At 45.5% G+C, this 22,589-nt stretch overlaps 1 protein-coding gene across 15 annotated transcripts in view; it reads left to right on the plus strand.

Moving 5' to 3' along the window:
* Positions 1–22,589, plus strand: part of MYO18B (myosin XVIIIB) — a 198,265-nt gene that overhangs the window by 115,812 nt on the left and 59,864 nt on the right. For all 15 annotated transcript variants that reach the window (XM_065568882.1, XM_065568889.1, XM_065568886.1 and 12 more), the window contains 5 exons: positions 1,234–1,338; positions 5,249–5,401; positions 19,504–19,617; positions 20,150–20,266; positions 21,512–21,595. In XM_065568882.1, the coding sequence (XP_065424954.1) occupies positions 1,234–1,338; positions 5,249–5,401; positions 19,504–19,617; positions 20,150–20,266; positions 21,512–21,595 (573 nt within the window). The remainder of the gene's footprint in view (positions 1–1,233; positions 1,339–5,248; positions 5,402–19,503; positions 19,618–20,149; positions 20,267–21,511; positions 21,596–22,589) is intronic.

The following is a 22,589-nucleotide window of genomic DNA, read 5'->3' on the forward strand; positions in this document are numbered from 1 at the left end:
TGTCTCAACAAGAGGTGATAAGTGGTGCCTAGAGAGGGGCCAGATAAATGAGCCCAATTCGGTTCCCCTAACACTTACCACTTCTTCAAGCCTCTCCCTCCTCCGTCAGCTGCACAAACGTGGCCTGGTTAGTCCTCACAACACCTCTGTGAACTCACAGTTGTGACCTCTTCACAGGTGGGAAAACAGAGACATGCAGGTTACCTGACTCGGCCCGAGGTCAGATGGCGAGTCCTTGTGCAGGGAATATGGCCCTCTTTTCTCTGGCCACAGTCGCACTAATTCTCAGGAGCTGCTGTGGCTTCTCTAGGCCACCTGAGGGGGAATCCCCTGTTTTCACGGTAGGGTCCAACCAGAGCTGTGTGGAGCAGCCATGAGACCTGGAGCATCTGGTCCGTCTGCCTCTCCCAAAGGATGAGGAAGCAGAACAGACACTGATCTTTGCAAAAGAGGGTTGAGGCAACAATAATTATAGACGTGAAAGGTGCGTCTGGCCATGAACTTCAAATTCACTCGGGGTGGTGCCATGGACCAAGCTGGAAGTGGCCCCTAGAAAGCTTTGTGGGTTGGGAAGAGGCCTCCCAGTCTCCCTCTCATGGTTGTGTTGCCAAGAAGGTACTGGGGTCATCTCACCCATACACAGCAGGTATGTCTACACAGCCCCAAACCCCCATGGCAGTGAGTCTCAGAGCCCGCGTCAAAGGACTCAGGCTTGTGGGGCTCATGCTACAGGGCTGAAAATAGCAGTGGGTGGGAATGTCTACACTGATCATTTTGGCCCCGTGAGCCCCAGTCAATTGACACAGGCTCTGAGACTTGCTGCTGCAGAGTTTCTTTGCAGTGTTGACATATCCAGAGTGTCTTTAAAGGACAACAAATCTCCAATCCCGACTAGCAACGATGGGAGTGTTCAGCTGGCTGCCAAGGTACTGTGTGTGTGCCAGCAGGGACCCTTACTTTGCTGCTGCTTTGGCCACGCCCGGGCAGGCCAAACCATTGGGCCATATTATTATATTGTCAATCAGAAATGAGGGACTTCATGTAACATGAATGGCTAGGCCTGTGATTGCCTTCGCCTTTTTATACGGAAAGGTGCAAACCGTTCAGAGACCGCTGGAAGGTGCAAGCAAAGTAGGTATTAAGTCGGAGGCAACCCCCATGGCCTTCTGCTGGCCTCAGCTGGGGCAGGAGATTGCATTCTGAGCCGTCTGTGTGCTTCTCACCTGTGTGCAGCTTCGTCAGCTGGAGATGCAGTTGGAGCAGGAATTTGAGGAGAAGCAGATGGTGCTCCACGAGAAGCAGGATCTGGAAGGGCTCATTGGGACCCTCTGTGAGCAGGTAGGAAACTGGAATCCATCAGTCACCTTATTTTACCAGCTCCTGGGAGATGGGTTATGAAACTGCCAGCCAGACGAACGTGTGTGTCTCCAATCCTTGGCATTACCATCTTGCACTCGGGATGCCCCCACCCAAAACACTATTGCCTTTTTTTATTAATATGGGACAAGTTACAAAAAACAAATGAAGCCAGAGCCAGAACACAATGAGCCCCCGCTATCAAAGATGCTGCCAAGGGGCAATCCCAGCTCTTCTTCTACCAAATATTGTCCCGGCTATTAGAGCAGTATCGTTCGCCATAGCAGTTCTAATGCGGTGGTCCCAATATAGTCTCAGAACAAAGGTGGGGCTGGTCCCACAAGGGGATCTTGGAGGTGCAGCTTTATAGTTTTACCCAGGATAAGTGTCTGGATAACTAAGCATTGGAAAGGAGTGCTTTCCTTGTACTATTTTTGTGGGAGAAGCAAACAAACCAAAATGCTGGAACAACTCCTTCTGCCCAGAGAAGCTGTTTATCAGATTGTTATTTACTGTAGATGTCTGTCCCTACGACATTCATTCGAACAAATCTTTTGTCACCATTTAATGTGTGTAGGGCAGTGATTGGGGAGCATGCCGGGAAAAGCATACACAGCTCTTTCATGTTAAATTATATGATAAGGAACTTGAACTTAGCTTCATTAGACGACATTTCGATTAGGTGACCCACAAACCTAGCCACGTTTGGAAACTCTCTCGTGCCCCAAGCCCTGTAGCGGGAGTTCTCATTACCCTGGGTGTGCAGGGGAACAGCCAGACAGAAGAGCAGTCTCCCTGGACACTTAGACATGCTGTCTCATCGCTTCTGCTTGGAAAGACAGTGAGACTCAGGACTGTAGCCCAGTGAGCTGAGTCTTTTATGCGAATGTTTTCAAACTGCCTGTGGACAGCTCAGCATTATATTGCAATTAAAATAGCTTTAAAACAAGGGCACAGCGAGGAGAGTGGGAGCTACTTATCTGGAGTTATGGTCATTAGCTAGCCTAACTCCTGCTCACGGGAATGAGCGGGCTGGGGTTCATGAGGTCTGGCACTTACGTCTGTTCATTACATTTTGGAGAGAAGCTGAAGAATTTTGGAGTCTAACAGCACTGTGCAATGGTGGGGAGACTTCAGGATAGATGTAAAATTGTGTAATGGGGCCTATCCAGAACTTCCCATAGGCTTTCAGTTAATAAAATACTTGTTAACTGGCAGAATAAACACTGCTATATAAATGCAGGGTATCGTTATTACTACCACCAGTCAATTCAGCACATTCCTTCTGTCTGATAGTTTACAAAAATTAACACAGGTGAATGAATAGAGCATCTGAGCTGCAGAGAGAATTCAGTGCATGGGAGGAAGGTAGTGTCAGATTGTCCTTACCAAAGGATGCTGGTACCTCACACAAGGCATTGCCAGGACTGTATAATCTCTCTCTCCATGTCCTGCACCAAATGACCACGTTCACTGTTGTGATTCTTCATTTCCTTTTGTGATTAGCGGAAAGGAAGCGCAAACGTGGGCATGAAAAACACGGTATTAGTCAGCTTTTCTGGCCCTGATTGCAAGTGAAAAGGTACCTGTCGGGGATGACAGAGGGGGCAGGCAGAGACTGGCGTTCTCTCTGCACTGAAAATGGCAAAGTCAATAAACCCAATTTGTATTTATGACACAGAATTAATCTGCTGTGGCAGACAAGCACTGAGATAGGACAAATAGTACAGTACAGCATCCAGGAGACAGCCTGCCTCTGGGGGAGGGGTGGGGAGAGAGAATGGGAGAAGAGCACATCTGCTCTGCTTTAGAGTTATTAGTGCTACACTTTGATTTGCAGTGGACAGTCTGCTGCAGACCTTCTTATCAAACAGCTGAAAGCCAATTAAGGAAGTGGAGACACCACCAGTGTTTTCAGGTTACGGAAAAATGCCAAGCAGCTTTAAAACAGGTTCCAAGGTCAAGTCTGTGTAATGAATTTTAACCAGTGAACAGATGATAGGAGAATAGATCTGAGAGCAGAGGAGATACATAAAGGAATATTTAGAAGCACAGAGTGCAAGTGCCGTCATATTCCAATTAGTATGAAATCAAACACTGAAACCATGTCCTTGTTTGCTCGTTTTTTTCTAATTCTCTTATCTTGTGTCCGTGGATACTCACAAATTCATTTGGATGTAGAATATTCTAAACTCACTTCCTCTTTCCCTTCTTTAAAGGGCTTCACGGTAATACACTGGCACAAAATTAACTGGTGAGGAGCCCCCATAATAACACAAACCTCTGCCTAGAGAGCTCAACTCAAACTGAAGAACTGTCATTTGCAAAGAGTCCTTTCACTATAAAAACAGATGCTCTGCATTAGCGCTGTGGGAATAATTCACACTGAATATTTATTTGGTGGGGTTTTTCCCTGTTTTTTTTTTTCTGATGTGGAATTTCCCAGATAAAAGTGTATGTTTTCTTGAATTTTTTTTCATTCTTCAATAACTTGTGATAACTTTTACATTTTAGCTGTTCAGTATTTGAAATTTGAGATGTTGCTTAACCATGATTGGGTCATAAAGCACAGCGGGTAGTTCTGTTCCCTGATTGGATGAGCGTAACCCTAGTACCCAGGTGTTAGGTGTGAAGGCCTGTAGAAATCAGAGATTCAATTTCCGTGAGTCTCCATGTTAGTATTTCTCAGTTGCACCAGTATTAACAGAAGGCCAGTGTGCAAGGGGCAGAGCAAGGCCAATCCATTTCAACATTCAAACGAGGATCTGCAGGACTTTCCCCCCACTATTGTTGGACTTCACCCCTGATGCCAGCACAAAGCCTTGCAGAGAGGCCGCATGGGTGATTTGCAGCCTGGCTTGTAGGGGGGAGTTCACCTCCCAGCTGGTTCACGTTCCATGGGTGTAAAGCCCAAATGGTCAAATCTGCAGTAATGACAGTGACCATGAAAAATACATTTTACAATCCTCCATGATTCCAGACTGATATTGTGCTGCGTTGCTGTCTTGGTCTTCCTCGAGCCATGCTGTTTTTTCTGTATTAGTATCCTTGGTAACAATGTTCTCTAGCACTGAGAGTGGGAGAATATTGCTGTAGGACTCTTCCTACTGCAGAGGAGTGATAGCTCATTCCTGGTGCAGGGTTTACTCAGAAGTTTGTCTGTGTAGGAAGCAGGGCATTGGACAGCAGCACCTGGTGTTTCAGATCTGCAAGCTCTAAGTGAGGGCCAGGGTTATAGCCATCTTTCGACGGGCGGGCAGTTCAGCATGCAAAGCCTGGCACGTTCCGATGGAAGATACCCACAAAGCTTTCACCGGCATCTGTCACTGCTGGGTGGGGTCAACAGTAAAGATGAAATCGTTTAAGGGCGGCGAGCGGGTGGATAAAATCTGGACTCGCTGTGGATCTCAGTAACCACGGTGCACATGTGTTACATATAGGAAGTACCACAGAATAAAGAAACTTTAAAGCACCTGGGTCCTAGACGTTGACGTTAGTTATTCGTTTGATCTGTTGGGTCGCTACAGACAGTCTCTTTGCTGCTCCTTTGAAATCTATTGCTTGCACTGGAGATCGAGGCAGACTGCATCTCTGTACGAACAAGATACTAACAGAAACTAGATCTGGTCGGCAGTTTTCTAACGCAACAGTTTTCTATTGGGAAATATAATTGCATCAAACTCGAAACGTTTTGGGAGGGCGAGTTGATTTTGACAAAGTTTTGTTGAAGTGAAACATTTCCGCAGTCCCAGTTTGAAATGTTCCTGGGGTTTGGTTCCCTGGGAGATTTGGAAATGTCTCCTTTTCATCTGATTCAGAATAACCCCCCTGAAATGTTGGAATCACCTGCGGACCGGAGGACTGGCTCTAATGAAAACCTTTCTGCCCCCAGATTGGTCATCGGGACTTTGACGTAGAGAAGCGGCTTCGGCGGGACCTGAAGAGGACACACGCTCTGCTTGCAGATGTGCAGCTCCTGCTGGTGACAGCGGGAGAGCCCAGTCCGTCTGTCAGCAAAGAGGAGCTCGAGAAAGTTCGCAGTCAGGTCAGAGACCGTAACGCTCTGGTTATTGATAGAGTCTTGATAGACACGGTTGGTTTTCTTTTCTTTTCATTTGGCACCTCTCACTTTGTTATGCTGGGATGCTGGAAACGCTCTAGCACCTACACGCACAGAAATCAGAGACTTCGTACGGGCCTATCCCAAGTACATTATAACCTCACGACACCCAACTGACCAAGCTGTCATGGCCCCTCTTCTGTAAACGTGCACAGACATGCGTACCAATTGGCCAGTGCCCTGCCGTAATGATTTTGGTATGCGTTAACCAGGGCTAGGAAAGAACAAGCTTCAACTCCAGTAGGACTAGACTTTTGTGGAGTCATTAATGGAGTTCTGTCCCAGCTGATTTCCCACAGAAATTCATTCTGATATTTTGCTGCTCTCCTTAGTATCTAAAATCTTGTGACTGTGTATTCTTGGCCTCCCTGCTTTCAAACTGAGACAGCTGGAAATGTGCTCCAGAAAGTAATGTTTTGTTATTAGGAGTTTAGTCAGGAAAGCACAGCTAGGCTTGCAGCTGCTGTCTCCCCAGGTTCTCTTTGCTGCCAGGAGCGCTAGAGGAAAGATGGGAAGTGTGTTTGCATGTAGGACACAGAGTGAGCTCCAGCCAAATCCTTGCGTTTTAAAATGCTGTACCTTTTACTGTCTGGGAGATCTCCCTGCTGAGACTAAAGTACCCTCTGGCATTGGGTCTCTAAGTGAGCATCGTAAAAGATAGGGCACCTCTTTGTGTGACAGGTTTTTCATAAGCTCCCCTCAAAGCCCTCAGTAAAACAAGCCTCTCATAGCCTCAGAAAATCTCTGGGCTTGAAACTCCTTTTCCATCTCTCTCTCTCATCTGAAAGAATACAAGCTGTTCCATGCTGCGGGCACTTACAATTCAAATCAATAGGCATGAGTGTGACTTTAAATAATGGGGCACCTCTGATTTTAGGGTTCCTACTCATGGTTCTCATGAGAGGCCCAATCCAAAGCCCGTAGAAGTCAGTGGGATGACTGTCAAAGGGCTCCGACTCACGCCCAGAACCTGGATTTGGTTCTGTGGGATTTGCAAGGTACAGAAGGAATCTAGTCAATTCCACAGTCATTCACTCTGTCTCTAGACACTTACTAGTTATTAGTTACATCTACTATGGAAAAAATTGTGAAGAAATAGAAAACTCATTGAAGTCAGCCCAAGAACAGCTTCCAGCAAACTTCATTCACCGTGCACAAGATGGAGGCTAATGGCTGTTTTAGGCTGTCCATCATCTGTCTAATGAACAGCGCTATCCTGACACAGCAAAGCCTTTCTAGATTTCCTGGGGACATGATTTATTTACCTGAACCAAAGTGAAACTGCAAGATTATATGAGGCAAGACATTTTTACAGAACGTTCCTTGTTAATTGTGCGGCAAGATAACAGCAGCCTCTGCACACATGCCTGAGCACAAAGACAGTTTATCTCAGACCCCTGTAAAAGGCTTTTCTCCCCTCTCCAGTGCAGACTGAAATCTTGTCTTGGGAACAATGGGTATCTAAGTAAGGCAACTACAGTTAAATAAAATGTTCTGGTCTCTCTTTTTACAGCCCATGTTAATTACCTTCTCCTCAATGTGTTTTCTACCTTTCTTGCAAATGAAATCCCTTTTCATATCTGTTGTCATGGAAATGGTTATAAGTATTGTGTGTTGTATTATAATCTGTGCAAGGATCAGAGTTTAATTTGCTTCTGTTTTAAGCACAGACATCTCGTATTCCATAACTAGCCTAGAGCTGAACAGATGTTAAATATACACACACACCTTTCTTTATTCATTTTTGACTGCTCCAAAGAATTGAAAATGGTGGTGAGGGAGAAGATAATGAAAGGATGGGTAAGAGTCTTTCTAACAAACCTCACCCAAGGTCTGTGAGCAGAATCTGAACACTGGACCTGCAGCACTGAAAGCATTAGCTTCGACTACAGGAATTCAAGGAGTAGCTCTCTTACCTGGCAGCAGTAGTAGGTTCTTATCCTCTATGGAGATTAGTCACTGGAAGGGAATATGACACACACAGTCTGTGTGTTGCAGCTCTGCAATGATATAGGGGTTGCTGCTTTTGAGAAATTAATCTCATTGTTCTAGAAATGGAAAAGACCTGTTAGGTCATCTAGTCCAGCTGCTGCAGCCAGTTTCCTACAGCGCATTGGATAATGTTTGCATCAGTATCTTTTTAAAGGTTCCAAGTGATGGGGTTTTCACCACTTCTCCTGGGACACTATTTCCCCATGCTCACAAATCTCCTCGAGAGGAAGTTCTTCTGGAGGTGCTGCTCCCATTTCCCCAGGCTCGTTCCTAGCCACTCCCCTGGTTATGTGAAGCTCAGAGCCCTTTGGGGTGTGTGGCTGATGAAGAGAGAGAGACAGAGGGGGGAGGCTCCTTGCCCCAGAAAAAAATGAAAAGCCTGGTGGAGCAGCCCACTACCCCCTGGAGCACTCTGCTTATGTGGGTGTGACTTTGGGCATCTGTCTCTCTTGGTGTAGCTGCACCCAAGCCCCTCAAGCGCCCTGGATGTTCTGCTCTTTCAGAGGTGGCCGCTTGCCATGCCAAGAGGCTGGAGCAGTTAGTGCAAGGTGTTGGGAGACATCTTGAGAAAATGGCAGATCCGAGTGAACGGGCTGGTGTGAACAGCCTTAGGACCCTTGCTAGACTGCTTGACTATCCCAGTAAGAAGATAAGGGCTTCCTGGCCATTTGCTGTCACTGGAGACAACGGAAATGCCATTGGAAATGCGTTGGCTTCCACTCAAAGCCCAGCAAAGCAGGTATAACAAGTTGTGCCGTTTGCGCGTGGAACCTCACACTAATTGTCACCTGTGCTGTGCTTGTTAATGCTGCGTTGGTATCTATTCAAGAACACAACGCGGAAAGGAGAGGCAAGAAAGTAATGATGATTTAATGACACCAATCTTCAGAAGCCATTTAGTAATTAATCCACGTTGTACATTTCCACTGGAAACAGGCTAATCTGGAGACATAAGCAATTCCAACAACATACATATATAATTGAGATAATAGTTCTGCATAAATAACATCTGTGAGCTGCAGCTGTTTCCACCTGGCACTGGGGGGGAAATGGAAGGGGATCTCGGTTTAAAGCAATTCTCTGTTTGCTGAAGAGAAACGTCTCTAATAAAGCAACTCATTAATTTTTGGTCAGCGGCAGGGAGCAGAGTGAGCATCAGCTGACTGATTTCTAGTGGTACTCAGTACCCCCAATATACCCTGCTCCATGGGTGCCGGTACTAGCTGTGTCTCACTTATAGTGGGGTTTGGGAGGACACAGGTGGAGTTTGAAATGACGCCCACAGGGGCTTGAGACAGTGAAAAGCCCACACTAGTTGATGCTGAATCAGAAAAGCAAACGGAAGCTCAGCCCATATCATTCAGCACCTCTTTTTCTTTTTGACCTGGAAGGTCCTTGTTTTAGCTGGCAAAGGGGATTAAAAACAGTTGCGCGAAATGCCCCCTGTGAGCAGTTGTGCAGACCCTGCGCACGGCATGTCTGAGTTACTGCGCTAGCTGTGTGGTTATAGCACTTCAGGCCTGTCTGCTGGTTAAAGATCAAATATCCCCCAAGCTTCTTCAGCCACCTCCGGGAGACAGGCCCGGGACTCACCCCACTCCCCTCTGTGCAGTGTCTTTTCTAGTCTTCCTGATAGCAATTGCTCTTTACGATTGGTGCCTTTTGTCTTGGAAACAACACACCATGGAGCGTACTGCTCAGCTCTGCCTTCCTGGATCCCTCACCAGGGTCCATCTGTGTGGATTGAACACGAGACCTCCCGCTTTGTGAGCCTAACCTCTACCCTGGCGGTGAAGGCGTGAGTCCATTACCTGCTACTGATAGGAGCCTTTTGGAGCGGGCGGACACATAACACATACTGAGCCAATGGGTTCCACACACGTTCATCCCAGTCCTGATTCTCCAGAACACCCTTAGTTAGAGTATCAACCTAGGGACACCCAGTGTTACCATTCCTCAGAGTGACTGGCCTCTGCTACACTTGCTGTCCAGCCCGCACACTATCCGTCAGCATCACGTGTTATTGTACAGCCCCCAGAAGGGTGCTGGCTGCCTTGCAGCGAGGGGCAGGAGGCCCAATCCCTGCCTCGTACAAGCCAACGTGGCCGATAGTTTGTGGCTGGTTGGTGAATCTAACTACAGTGTTAACCACCAGTGTTAGGAAAACCTGCTGTCCTATGTGCAGTCTCCCCTGCCCTTGGCGTTTTCAGGGTGGGCGACCTGAGGCACCTCGGGTCACAGTAGTAACAAACCAGTAAAAAAAAATTGCTATCCAGTGCATCGAGATTCTCTTTCTTTCCCGTGTCTGTATGGACCAATGATGCTGGAGGTGGGGCGGGGTGGTGGGGGGTTAATGCTTGGCTGATGCTGATCATTAAAATATGGGTATTCACGATTTTTAATGTTTCATGAAATTTGCCCTGAAAAACACAGCTTTTCCCTATTAAAAAACAAGCCGTAATGGTATGCTTCTCCTAATGCTACATCAGAGCCTCCCTTAGTGGGGAGTGTCATCCTGCCCTCTTTTTGCTCGTCCCCCTCCCTGTCCCACCTCGCAGGGGCGAATGGTGGCTATCAAATTAGCACAGCCCTGAACTGCAGCTAGTAGTCTTCAGTGCCTGTGTGCTTTCTTCCCGGTATGCACACATGCGGCTGCTCTCACTCAGACATACATTAATTCTCTCACATCATTTACTGATCCCAAGATGCATCTGTTTCTTTCGGATTGGTGGGGAGAGGGCTGGCTGCTAGTTCCAGAAATATTCAACCAGCTGCTCATTTCCACGTAAAACAGAATAAAAGATGAAAAGTAACATAGGAGCTCCGGGAATGTGGCAGTTGGAGAAGGTGCTGAGGCATAAACAAACAGAACTGGAGGAGACTTGTGGCTCTTTAAGCATGTGCTGTCATGTTCTAGCCCTGCATGTGCCAAGGAACCCTAGGAAAATGTACAAACGCCTGATCCTATGCTGTGACAGTCCTACACTCTTAATCAGGGATCGTCAATGCCAGATACATCTTACTTAGCAGGCAGCACTGAGTACGCAGCCATACTCCAAAGGGAGAGATACCAATTGCATTGAGGACAGAGCAGTTAATATCGAATAAGGCACTTTCCCCACAAAAATGGCTGGGTCTGTCCTGCACAGACTGTTACCAAAGTAAACCTCCCTTGAGTATTGTCCTTCTCATGCTGTATCATAAATGAATCCAGTCTTTGTTTTCCATACCTCCCAGTCCTTTCTGAAGGCAGGCTGTCTTGGTGGTTTAATCTGTCCTGCTTTAAGCATTCAGGATTCCTGTTGATTGCAGAGGGGGCAGTGCGGTTTCCTTGCTTGGTCATACAAAGTGCTTGGGCTTACACAGCACAGCCTGGCACTGCTGTTCATTAGGACTGGTGTTGATTTCACGCCAAAAGAAGTACTTCAGAGTGGCAGCTGGAAGGAGTTTGTAAGGAGTTGACGCCTGTGGGTTAGCTCTCGCGGTATGTGATATTGTTCACTTAGGAGGAAACCACAACCTCTTGAATCAATGGCTGCAGGTCAGATATAGCTGCTCTGCTCAGGAAACTCACTGTTCAATATTCTCAAGGGATCCCTTTCTTTTAACTAATAAGTTCTTTCCCCCAGATGTTCACAAGCTATTTTTCTACGGTTTTTCCTTGTTGTAACACTGTATTTAAAAATGAATCCCTAGTAGGCTCTTATATCCCCTTCAGTGCTGAAGACTGATGATGCTCATTCACTTGCTTCCCCCACCCCCACTTCCAGTGTTCTTAATTGGGCAATTTGTCACCATTTTGACAAAGACTTATATATATAGCATTTTAAAGAATGAATCACAGTAACCTGAGTAACTGACCCTTACACAGAATCCTTTCACATGCGGAGGGAATAAATAACCAGGCAAAAATGGAGATTGCTGACTGCGAGAGGGACTGAAATGTGCCACTTGACTCTTTATTTGTGCACAATTGTTGTACCATCCCTTCAAATAAATCGATTCAATATTACCCTGGCTGGAGGGGTTCTCATGTAGTAGATAAATATATCATATACAGCTGGTTAAACCCAGGATTCCTTCCAAATCCTTTAATTGAAGTAATGACATTTAAAACCACCAGTAAGTAAGAAAAGATGCAGTGACATTAAGGGCATGTAAGAAAACTGTATTTCTGAATGAACGGATTTTTAGTACAAAGAACATGCCTGCTAAACAATACAGTAGCGACTGGTTGGGATTTATGGATTTATTGAGGGCGTAGGAAATGCAAATTTTTATATAAACTCTTCAACAAACCCCGGGGACTCACTCTGCGATTCAGAAGTAGTGTCTGCACCCAGGATCAACTACAGACCATTGCTCATATTCTGATGGCCACTGGCAACTGACAGATAATTACGTGAAGTACCTTTGAACTGTGAAAATACCTTTGGCTCCGTGGGAATACAAAGCACTGAGAAAGGAAGAGAAGAGTCCTGTGTAAGAATTCTACGGGGCATCCTCAGGCACAAACCAGGTACCTTTTAGCTTGACAGGATTATGTGACAGTGTGCTGGACTGACAATGAAGACATCATGCTAACCTCCCACTGTGCCCAGGGAGAACCTTCAGCGGTCTCCAAATGGAACTGAGAGGGCCGAAGAGTAAACTAGTCGTGTACGTGAGCTACTTCAAACTTGCAAAGGACTTACCTTTGCTGAAGCAGTGGAAGATGGTTTTCTGATCGAAGCGTGAAACTGGATATGGAAGGATTCCGTGGTGTCCACTTGGGGTGGAATGTTTGTGATGGATGGAGTTTTCTAAGTTCCATTCGGTGTTATGAAAGGAGGTTGGTCAGTAGAAGTTATACAGAGGCTGGGGAGAAGTGTGTCTACCACAGTCAAGGGGTCCTTGCTATTCTGGGCCAGAGAGGAAGAGCCGGACATAGCCATCTGCTCTAATACTGTCCTTAATGCAGTGGATCTGTCTTTTTTGTGCTGCTGAACTAGTTTTTACAGTGTACCAGTCAGTAGCTCCCACCTCTCCTCCTACTGGCAGTAGAACTTGGGCTGTGCCAAACACCCTTCGCCCACTGCCAAGAGAACTTCACCCTCCAATGGGGGTCGGCACTTGCAATACAGAATGGGGGGCCAGTAATGTTGCATCCTGGCCTCGTTATGAGGAGGAAGGGAATCCCAGCGTAGCAGAAATCAAGGAAAATCCAGAAGTTCAAGTACTTGGGAGCCATTCTCATGAATGTGCAGAGACCTTTCGGGCTGTGTCCTGCCGAATGCTTTTCTGCACTATTGATGGAGATACAGCCCTCCTGCCATAGCTGTTCTCTTAGCATAGCTTTGCATCATGGCCCCTCTTCATTGTTTGCCTTTATTTTAGGGGCTGGTGCCTGCCCTGGAGACTGATGTTCTTGGGAGAGAGACTTGATACTATGAATATTGACTCCTCAACGTGCTGACAACACTGCGAGGCAAGGCCTGTCTTAAAACAGCCTCATGATTACCCCTTTCCTCAGATTGCTAATGTCATGCTTGACAAGGCTTTCAAAATCTAATAAATTCCACACCAGCTCCACAAATCACTGGTAGAACAAAAACTTGGAACATAAATGCAATATTTTAGCAAAACCTGCATGGTCTTGGAGTGTTGTTTGGTATCTTAATAAGTCTGAAGCATCCATTTTACACAGGTATTTAACAGATGGCTTAGCATAGCAAACTAATGTTATTCATCAGTTCATACATAATGCATTTGTGACGGGAATTTCAATTTACTTTCCCCGAGTGGGAAAATTCCATTACGGAGAGAACAAGGGAGCTGGGTATTTAATGGGAGACAGAGAAGACAGTCGAGTTCAGATAGAATGAAATCTGTGTTCATAACCTGAATTAAAGATGGGAAGGAAGCCTTCTGGAGAATTTCTAACCTATTTAATTTGCCTGGGGTTGGACACTTCCAGCAAATCAGAACCCATGAGGGCTGAAATGCCATTAGAAACACCACTGCCTCCTTTAGGCGGGGTAGTAGGGCATGAGCAAGTGAGCCTGAAATACGGGACAAGAAGAGGTTGTGGAGGAAGAGCAATGAAGGAAAGCCAGGCCTCTGTGAAGGAGCAAGTTAGTAAGAGCGAGCAGAAGACCAGGAAATACACCTCAGCAGCCCAGTTGCCAGCAAAGAGTAACACTGACATTGTATGGGCCAGCAAACACAGGAAATCATGCTGCCCAAGGCAATGTCTTGATGTATTTTTAATACCATAAGAAAAATCAGGGACAGTCACTATGTCTTCATGGAGTTTGAGGAGTTTCCCATGGAAATCGGGGTGACTTCACGAAAAGCACTGATGTGCATCGGTAAGCACTGAGACTGTGCTTGAACATCGCAAGCTGTCACAGGGTTGAGCCACCTTCTGCCTGTGAGATCTTCCAGGGCACACCCGGCACTGCAGGAGGAACAGTCTGTCAGGAGCGCAGTGCGCAATAAGACACACGTACAGCATGATTTTAGAGAGAGGGGAAGAATACCTCCGAAATCTACCATGCAATGTTTCTTGGCCCTCCCTAGGAACTTAAGAACTCCATGCTGTCGCATCATCTCCTGTTCCCATCCGCTTGCTTTACTGCACACTAAGAGGCAGGGGAATAAAGCATGAAGTGGGAATGGTGTGTTTTGCACAGTACAGGCTAAGAGCTGTCATGGCGAGTTCCAGACGCACAGCACAGGGACAGGGAATGTAATACACATGCAGCCCTAGTACAGGAACTTGGTCTGCAGCCAATGAGCGACCCCCACGTCCCAGTGCTGGGTCACCCTTGGCACAATTTGAGATGTTTCTATTTTCTACAGCAATTAGTGCTATACCCGAGGCATCCCGGTATTTCCATCCCTGAACTGAAACTCATTAGAATATGGAATCTCCTATTATGCCATGAATATGTTCTAATGACGTTAAAGGAACGCCAGGAGGAACAGGCTGGGTATGTACGCATTCACTTGTGCAAAGGAGAGCCAAGCAGCTGCGAAAACGAATTCCTTTCAGAGAACAACATCTCTATAGCACAAACACAAGTACACAAAACCTGTCTTTCATCCAGCCTTCTGATCTTTATTTTTTTTTTTTTTTGGTAGTACAAATAGGAATTGAAATCTGAAATGAATGATGTTTAACTCCTTCCAGGGGCCTTCATTTAGGTAATTTCAGTAATGTATTGCCCAAGCTGTATGTAAAATGTAGACACTATCTTGAGTTGTGGGGGAAAGGAAACTCTCAGTCTCACTGTGAGACTACCTCAGCAATAACCACTAGATAGTTCATCAAATTGGGCTGACTTTGGACCCGGGAATATCGGTTTAATAAGAGTTTCATAGGACTTGAACTGGTAAATGCCTTGGCTGCTCATTTCCCATTGTATTTCTAGCTGGTGTACATGCCTGGAGGGAATCCCAAGGAAGTTTTTTTATTTTACTGGAATGTTAAAGTTGTTATGGCTGCGACTGTGAAGGATTTGGTCAGTGTCCCAGCACGGTGGGCTGTGTTACTTCATAAAAGTGTCAGCCCAGCCCTTTCCATAGGGAACGGAGACTTGCTGAGCTCTATTTACTCCACTTCACACAGAAGGAAAGAATCAGGTGGAGATGACTGATTTCATGTAAATTTGGTGACCGTGAAGCACCAGAAATTGAGATTTTGAAGGCAGGAAAATGCCGGGCCAAATCCTTTGATGAAATTCCAGGGCTGAGTGTACCCCATCAAGACTGCAACAGCAATGCCGCTACCAAAATCTGGCGAACCATCTGGTCCCCTACTTGAAATGCCTCCTCAAAACCCACCTCTGCAGTGATGCCCACTAGAAATGCACCAACCAATCATGGCTCCGGGGGCAGACAGGGAAAGCTGAGAGTTGTTATTGGTTTTGCAGTAGGACTTGGTGCCCAGTCAAGGATCAGAGCTGCAAAGACACTCACTGCCCCAGGGACCTGTGAATCTAGGTGAGTGCCAAGATGCAAGGCATAGATAAAACAGCAAATGGGATGTGTGGAGGGGAAGAAGATGGCTTTGTGCCACAAGCACACCTCTCTGCTCAGTTGCTTTTTTTAATAAAAACTATCATTCAAAAATGCAAATGTGTATGGAAATTTTACCCCTCTTCCCCACCCTCCGTCTCTCACTTGCCTTCTCACATTGCAGTCTCCTTGGGGTAGGGACTGTGTCTTCCTAGGTCTTCGTATAAAGAGCCCTGGATCCTGACTGGGGTCTCTAGGCACCATTGCAATGTGTGTCACAAAATTAACAATCATGTGGTGCCCCAAAAGGGAAAAGAGATGAAGGCTTTTTGATTTCTATGAGGAGAAAGCTCACTGGGTTTTGGGGGTGTAGCAGCACCATTAGAGAGATTAGCACAACATCCTGGATACCTTTGGATTTGCTATGGCTTTAAGTGGTAGGAGACCAACCTTGTGTTTGCAAGGAGGTTTTTTTCAGGTTGACGGAGTTCGAAATAGGAGGAGAGGGATGCAATTAAGTGAATGAAAATGTAGAATGAATATCAGGACAGTTAGTCCCCTCTGAGTGTGGAAATTTTGGTGGAATCTCAGCACCTGGGACGCTGAAAACAAGACTGAACATGGCATTGAAGCGTTCAGAATGATGGGCGGAAGGAACAGTCCTCCAGCCGGGGGATGAACTGAATAAACTGATAGGTGAGTTTCCTCATTAATTTCCTTTGCATCTCACAGGCAGTTTAAATCCAGGCCTGCAGAGTTTATGAATTACTGTGACACCCGGCTGCTGCGACCCCTCAAGCCATTTGCATCCCTCAGATTCATTCTGAAAGCTCAGGGGTCTATTCAATCAGCACTTCTCTGCATAGGCAGATCTTAATGTGGTATTTCTAGGGGCCCAGTAGACATAATCAAGAAAAATACCAGAGTGTGTGGGTACTCTTCTGAATGCATTTCACACGCTGTGCAAATATCACGTGGACTTGCTCCCCTGGGAAGACAAGAAGCTGCTATGAAAATCAGACTGTAGGATTGGTGCCCTGAGTGCTCCCATACAGTGGAGTAGCACTTACTGACAATGAACTGCCGTTTCATCTCACTATGTTGCAGCATGTTAGAAATCACGCTGGTGCTCGTTATAGAAAAAGAACCAGAGACTTTAAGGGGAGGGAACAACAACTGACATTCAATTTCCTCTGAAGATTAGGCCCCAAGGAAGCAAATTACCTATTTCTGCCTTCAATCACTTTTCCAAGTATGTCTCAATCACCCAGGATTATTGAGCAAAACGAACTGAGAAAAGCTGTAGTCCCAATACTTTATAATTCTTCTTTTTGTGCTAAAAGAAGAAAAAAAATTAAAACGTTGTTGCGTTTTGAAAAAATCAGGATGTTTGTCTTTCTTTCGCTATTATAAAAACATTGTCTCCTGGCACATGAGTTCTCATGCATTAAACATGGCGGTGTCACATCAGTACTAGAAAGAGGAAATGCCAAAGGAAGCCTGTCTGTAGCAGGAAAAACAAGGGGGAAGTTCAGTCGGTGGTGTTCTTACCTCTGAAGCAGTGCTAAGCCAGGCCTCTGAATGACGCTAGGGGAACACCGATACAGGAGCTACCATCTTTTGGAGGCGATCCAGACTGCTGCTGCCATAAGAAATCCCATGGTATTTTTTACAATAATATTTGTGTTAACCCGTCTGAATAGGGCCATGACTATGCGTCTAATACATTCAGCCCTTCTACAGTTTCATCTGTGGTGTGAATTGGGACGTTATTTTTCTTCCCTTCCTTTCCTACGCTGTTGGGTGGTGGTATCATTCATTGTTCCTAGCTGCTGCGGTTCTGCCCACAATACCACATTTGTAGATGTGTTTACATAAAACAGGTGCTAGGTTCTGACTGGATCCATGGAAGGAGAGTGGGATCAAACATGGATACACAGTAGCTTCCTCTTCGCTGCAGAAGACAAGTATGGTCATGCCAAACTCCATTTCTTAACAGCTGAACTAAAACAATGAGCACATGTATATGTGGACAGAGAGGATCGGCTTTTCAAAAGCTCTCAGCATTGAATTAACTCTGCTGACATTGAAGTCAGTAGTAAAACTCCTACTGACTTCAAAGGAAGCGGAGTTAAGTCAATGACAACCTCCTTTGAAATCCAAGCCAGAGTGTGCTACTGACTGAACATGGCATTAGTATTTCTAAAAACATTTCCAGAAGAATCAGCCAATGTCAGTGTCAAATGGTAGGATGAGCCAAGACAGAGAAAGCAGCAATGGGCAGGAAGGTGCATGCGGCAGGAGACAATCTCTTTAGAATCATAGAATATCAGGGCTGGAAGGGACCTCAGGAGGTATCTAGTCCAACCCCCTGCTCAAAGCAGGACCAATTCCCAACTAAATCATTCCAGCCAGGGCTTTGTCAAGCCGGGCCTTAAAAACCTCCAAGGAAGGAGATTCCACCACCTCCCTAGGTAAAGCATTCCAGTGCTTCACCACCCTCCTACTGAAAAAGTTTTTCCTAATATCCAACCTAAACCTCCTCCACTGCAACTTGAGACCATAACTCCTTGTTCTGTCATATGGTACCACTGAGAACAGTCTAGATCCATCCTCTTTGGAACCCCCTTTCAGGTAATTGAAAGCATCTATCAAATCCCCCCTCATTCTTCTGTTCTGCAGACTAAACAATCCCAGTTCCCTCAGCCTCTCCTCATAAGTCATGTGCTCCAGTCCACTAATCATTTTTGTTGCCCTCCGCTGGACTCTTTCCAATTTTTCCACATCCTTCTTGTAGTGTGGGGCCCAAAACTGGACATAGTACTCCAGGTGAGGCCTCACCAATGTCGAATAGAAGGGAATGATCACGGCCCTCGATCTGCTGGCAATGCCCCTACTTATACAGCCCAAAATGCCGTTAGCCTTCTTGGCAACAAGGGCACACAGTTGACTCATATCCAGGTTCTCGTCCACTGTGACCCCTAGGTCCTTTTCTGCAGAACTGCTTCCTAACCATTCGGTCCCTAGTCTGTAACAGTGAATGGGATTCTTCCGTCCTAAGTGCAGGACTCTGCACTTGTCCTTGTTGAACCTCATCAGGTTTCTTTTGGCCCAATCCTCTAATTTGTCTAGGTCCCTCTGTATCCTATCCCTACCCTCCAGCATATCTACCACTCCTCCCAGTTTAGTGTCATTTGCAAAGTTGCTGAGGGTGCAGTCCACACCGTCCTTCAGATCATTAATGAAGATATTGAACAAACTAAGCAAAGAAACAAAAGGGAAAAAGAGAGAGAAAGAAAACCCAAACACAAAAGGTGACAGGGAAGCTGGACTTTACCCTTACTGTACTGGGAGCTGGTCATACATCCTGCACTAAACTGCAGTTGTCTTTTGAAAGATTTTGGAATGACCTTATGTCTTCCAGATGTCTGTAGCACATTTAAGATCATTGTGGTTGTAATAGCTGGGCAATAAAAATCAAGAGCAAATTAGCATTTGTAAATGTGATATGTCATGTGTATTTGCAAATGCAATTTCCACTACATGAAAAGACCACTTGCATCCTCCAAATCATGAATTGCTCTAATCACAAATTACATGTAATTCACATAATTTTGCAAATTAATGATCCCAGCTCTACCTTACTACACAACTGCAGAGACAGACAGTAGAATTTCAATATGAGGCGCTTGCTTCACTACTCAGCAAGATGGGGATTTATTTTAAGGATTCCTATTTATGAAGGGAATTGAGTGACACCTGAAGCAAGCGGGTACCGCTGAGAGAGAGTAGCATCGCACATGTTAGTCTGGAGTCTTATTTCATGGCACTAGAACCAAGAGAAAGATTTTTAGTGTAAAATAGAAACCAAATGCCTCAGGAGCCACATACATTTTAAACGGCCAAGTTACAATGTGTTCCATGGGTGGAAACGCTCTGGGAGTAAAATGTAAATAACCGTTGCTGTGCAGCAAAGGGGAAAGACCCTGTCAGTGCGATCTGGTGTCATTATGGTCTTCTTCAATTCTTCCCAGTGGGACGAGAGCAAAGCCCAATGTGCAGAGGCCCAGAAGTCCCAGCAGGCGCTGTCTCTGGAGCTGGAGAACCTGCACGTGGAGCTGGAGACGATCAGCAGGAACAAGAACCTGGTACGTGCCCTGAATAACAGACATGATTGAAACTGCTTATTACCCACCCAGCCCCCCAGGGCACTGTGGTGCTTTGTGGATAGTTTGACATGTTTTATGAACTTTATTATTTAGACTCTGATACTCTCAGGGCTGGGACTTGCCAATGTTGTTTGCTTGTAAATTACTTTAAATTGTCCAACCTTTCAGGGGGAACCCAGCCCAGGGGCCTTTACTGTCTCCAGGGACATGTAAAAGTGGCACAAATTATCCAGAACACACAACATACCTTAAGCTATCTGCAGAGATGTGGTGAACACCAATAAAGCCTTGTTTGCCTCTCCCTGCCAATATTAGAAGCGCACGGACTTTCAAAATTTGAGTGGAAATGGAAAAGGCCTTTAGTGAAGTGCCACCACTGAACACAGCACATCTGCATGCGAGGCAGAGAATTACAGCACTAAAAACCCACCACTACCACCGGCAGTACTTGGAACTTGTCAGCCCCTTACTGTAATCTCTGAGTGAGCAGCACCCTGGTTGTCCTCCGCAGGTTGATGAGCACCTATATCAGCTGCAACACGAGAAAGCTGATCTCCTGAAACGCATTGATGAAGACCAGGAGGATCTGAATGAACTTATGACAAAGCACAAGGCTCTGATTGCACAGGTAAAGAGTGTGATGAGGAGGAAATACACACAGGCACATGGGGTGAAAAGGGGATTGCCAGAAAGATATCCGGAGGGCATCATGGCTTCACACCACAGGGGAGGGTTAGAAAGATAACATGTAACCTGCTGGAATCGCATAGACATATTGCTAATACTTTTTAAACAATTAATTCTAATAATTCTAATGAGCAGTTTGAACATGCATACTCGGACACACGCACACAGAGAGTCATTCCAATATGGTTTGCACCAGCTAATTTATTACTCTCCTGAAATCATTGTTTTTAATAGAAATGGCAGCTAGGGATCATTTATCAAGTGTTAAACCTTGGATGTCTACGCAAGTAATCAAAGTAACACCTCAAATCTATCCCAAAAGTTGCTACTTAGAAGAACAAACTGGCTCAGAGTTTGTTGGTCATGAATTTATTACTTTTTTCCCAAGAAAAATGTCAACCAAAATGAAAAAAATTCAGGTTTCCATTGAAAACCTCAACACTGATTTTTTTTTCTCCAGTTTTCAGTAGCCAAACTGCAAAGTTGTTTAAAACTGAAAAAGTTTAAAACTGAAAAGGTGGTTTTCCATTTTCATTGGAAATTGTATGATTTTCACTGAAAAAATTTCTTGGAAAAATTTCCATTTAAAAAAAATTGCAGAAAAAAAGTTTCAAAGAAAAATGTTGACAAGCTGAGTTTGGAGGTCCTTTGTGAGGTCCTCAGCCTTTGACCAGGGAGAGATTGGAAGAGGACATTGATGTGTTGAGGGTACTGGCTATGTGCCGGGATTGTGTATGGATTTTATTTGAATAGCTTAAACATATTGTGACAGCACCAGAGATCTGACCTGTCTCAGCGTAGAAAAGTTCAGAGACTTCAAAGGTACAGTAGGGGTCCCATTTGGCCAGAGGTCCAGTATTTTCCAGAAATTTCCTGGACCGTGAAAGGTCCATAGTAGCTTTGCGAGAGGAACAAGACTAAGGACTTACAGAATCAGCATTTGGGGATGACCCTGGTGATGTCATGGCTGATCAGCTCTGCAAAGAGTTGTCCCCAGAAGCTGAGAAATCAGGTGAGGTCAGTAGATTTATGCTTGCTTAATTCAGGACAGGAGCAGCTGCCCGTTCAGATGTACTAAAAATTGCCTTTCCCTTGCCAGTCTTCAAAACAGAACTTCCTTGTGCATGTCCAGTTCTGCTCCAGGTTCTTTGTTTTGTCGCTATTGCTGGGGTTTCTGTTTTCACAGTCTGCAGTGGACATTACTCAGATTCGAGAGCTACAGACACAGCTGGAGGAAGTGAAGAAAGAAAAACAAAGTCTTCAAGAGAAAGTAAGTCCTCCCCCTTCCCCTTAAGGCTTGAAATATCTGGCAATAAAGTAGATCTGCCCAGTCACTAACTCAGACCTGGAGCAGACAGGCAATGAAGGGCTTCAAGAATCACTCTGTCCTTTGGCATCTCATTGCCAATCACAGGACTTAGTGAGTATCAGAGGGTAGCCGTGTTAGTCTGTATCCACAAAAACTTAGTGAGATATTCAGATCCCCTGGAATACTCCCATACGGAGGCATGTATAAGAATCCACTGAAGTTCTGAGTGTCAGTACTGAAATATAGGCTCTTTGGTGAGCTCATGTCCTTGGGGTGAATTCAAGTGAAATGTTTACCCGCTTATTGTCAGGAAATATCTCCTCTGTACAATACCACGGTCCCACTCCTCTAAGAGCAATAAAACAAGCTCACATGTAAAAGCCTCCTTTTAACTGCTGTAAACACTGCTTAGTATCGACTTTCCTCAGGGCAAAGCTGGGAAACTGGGTCAAACTGCATGTTCAGGACGTCAATGGAAACCTGCAGGTGAACTTTCCTTGGGACTGGGGAAAACTCACACTTAAAAGGTTCTTTGACAGCTGGAGAATTTACTGCTCATTCTCTTCGCTGTTGCAATTTCTTGCATTGTGATGTTCTCGCTGCAAGACCACAAGCCAGCATCGTGCTGTGCACCACACCAGGGACAGAGGGAATATACCTCCTTCCACAACCTGAGTTGGGGACTGTTCTTCCTTGTTCATGGCACCATGGCTCCAGGCCTGTACAGTGTGTCTTTAATATTAAGCACTTGAGAAGTGCCATTGACCGAGTGTTTTGCTATCCCAGGCACCAGCAGTTGGACTCACTCACCATACGACAGAGTGGAGGTTTTGAAAGACAGTTTGGAGAAAATAAGAAATATTTCCCCTGTCTGGGCCAAAAATACATTTTGAACCAAACTTTTACTGAGGTTTGAAAAGGGCTGATTAGTTTTTCCCCTCATTGTTTCTGAGCC

The sequence above is a fragment of the Chrysemys picta genome, chromosome 15 (genome assembly GCF_011386835.1).
Source record: "Chrysemys picta bellii isolate R12L10 chromosome 15, ASM1138683v2, whole genome shotgun sequence".
In the NCBI taxonomy this organism is placed as follows: domain Eukaryota; kingdom Metazoa; phylum Chordata; order Testudines; family Emydidae; genus Chrysemys; species Chrysemys picta.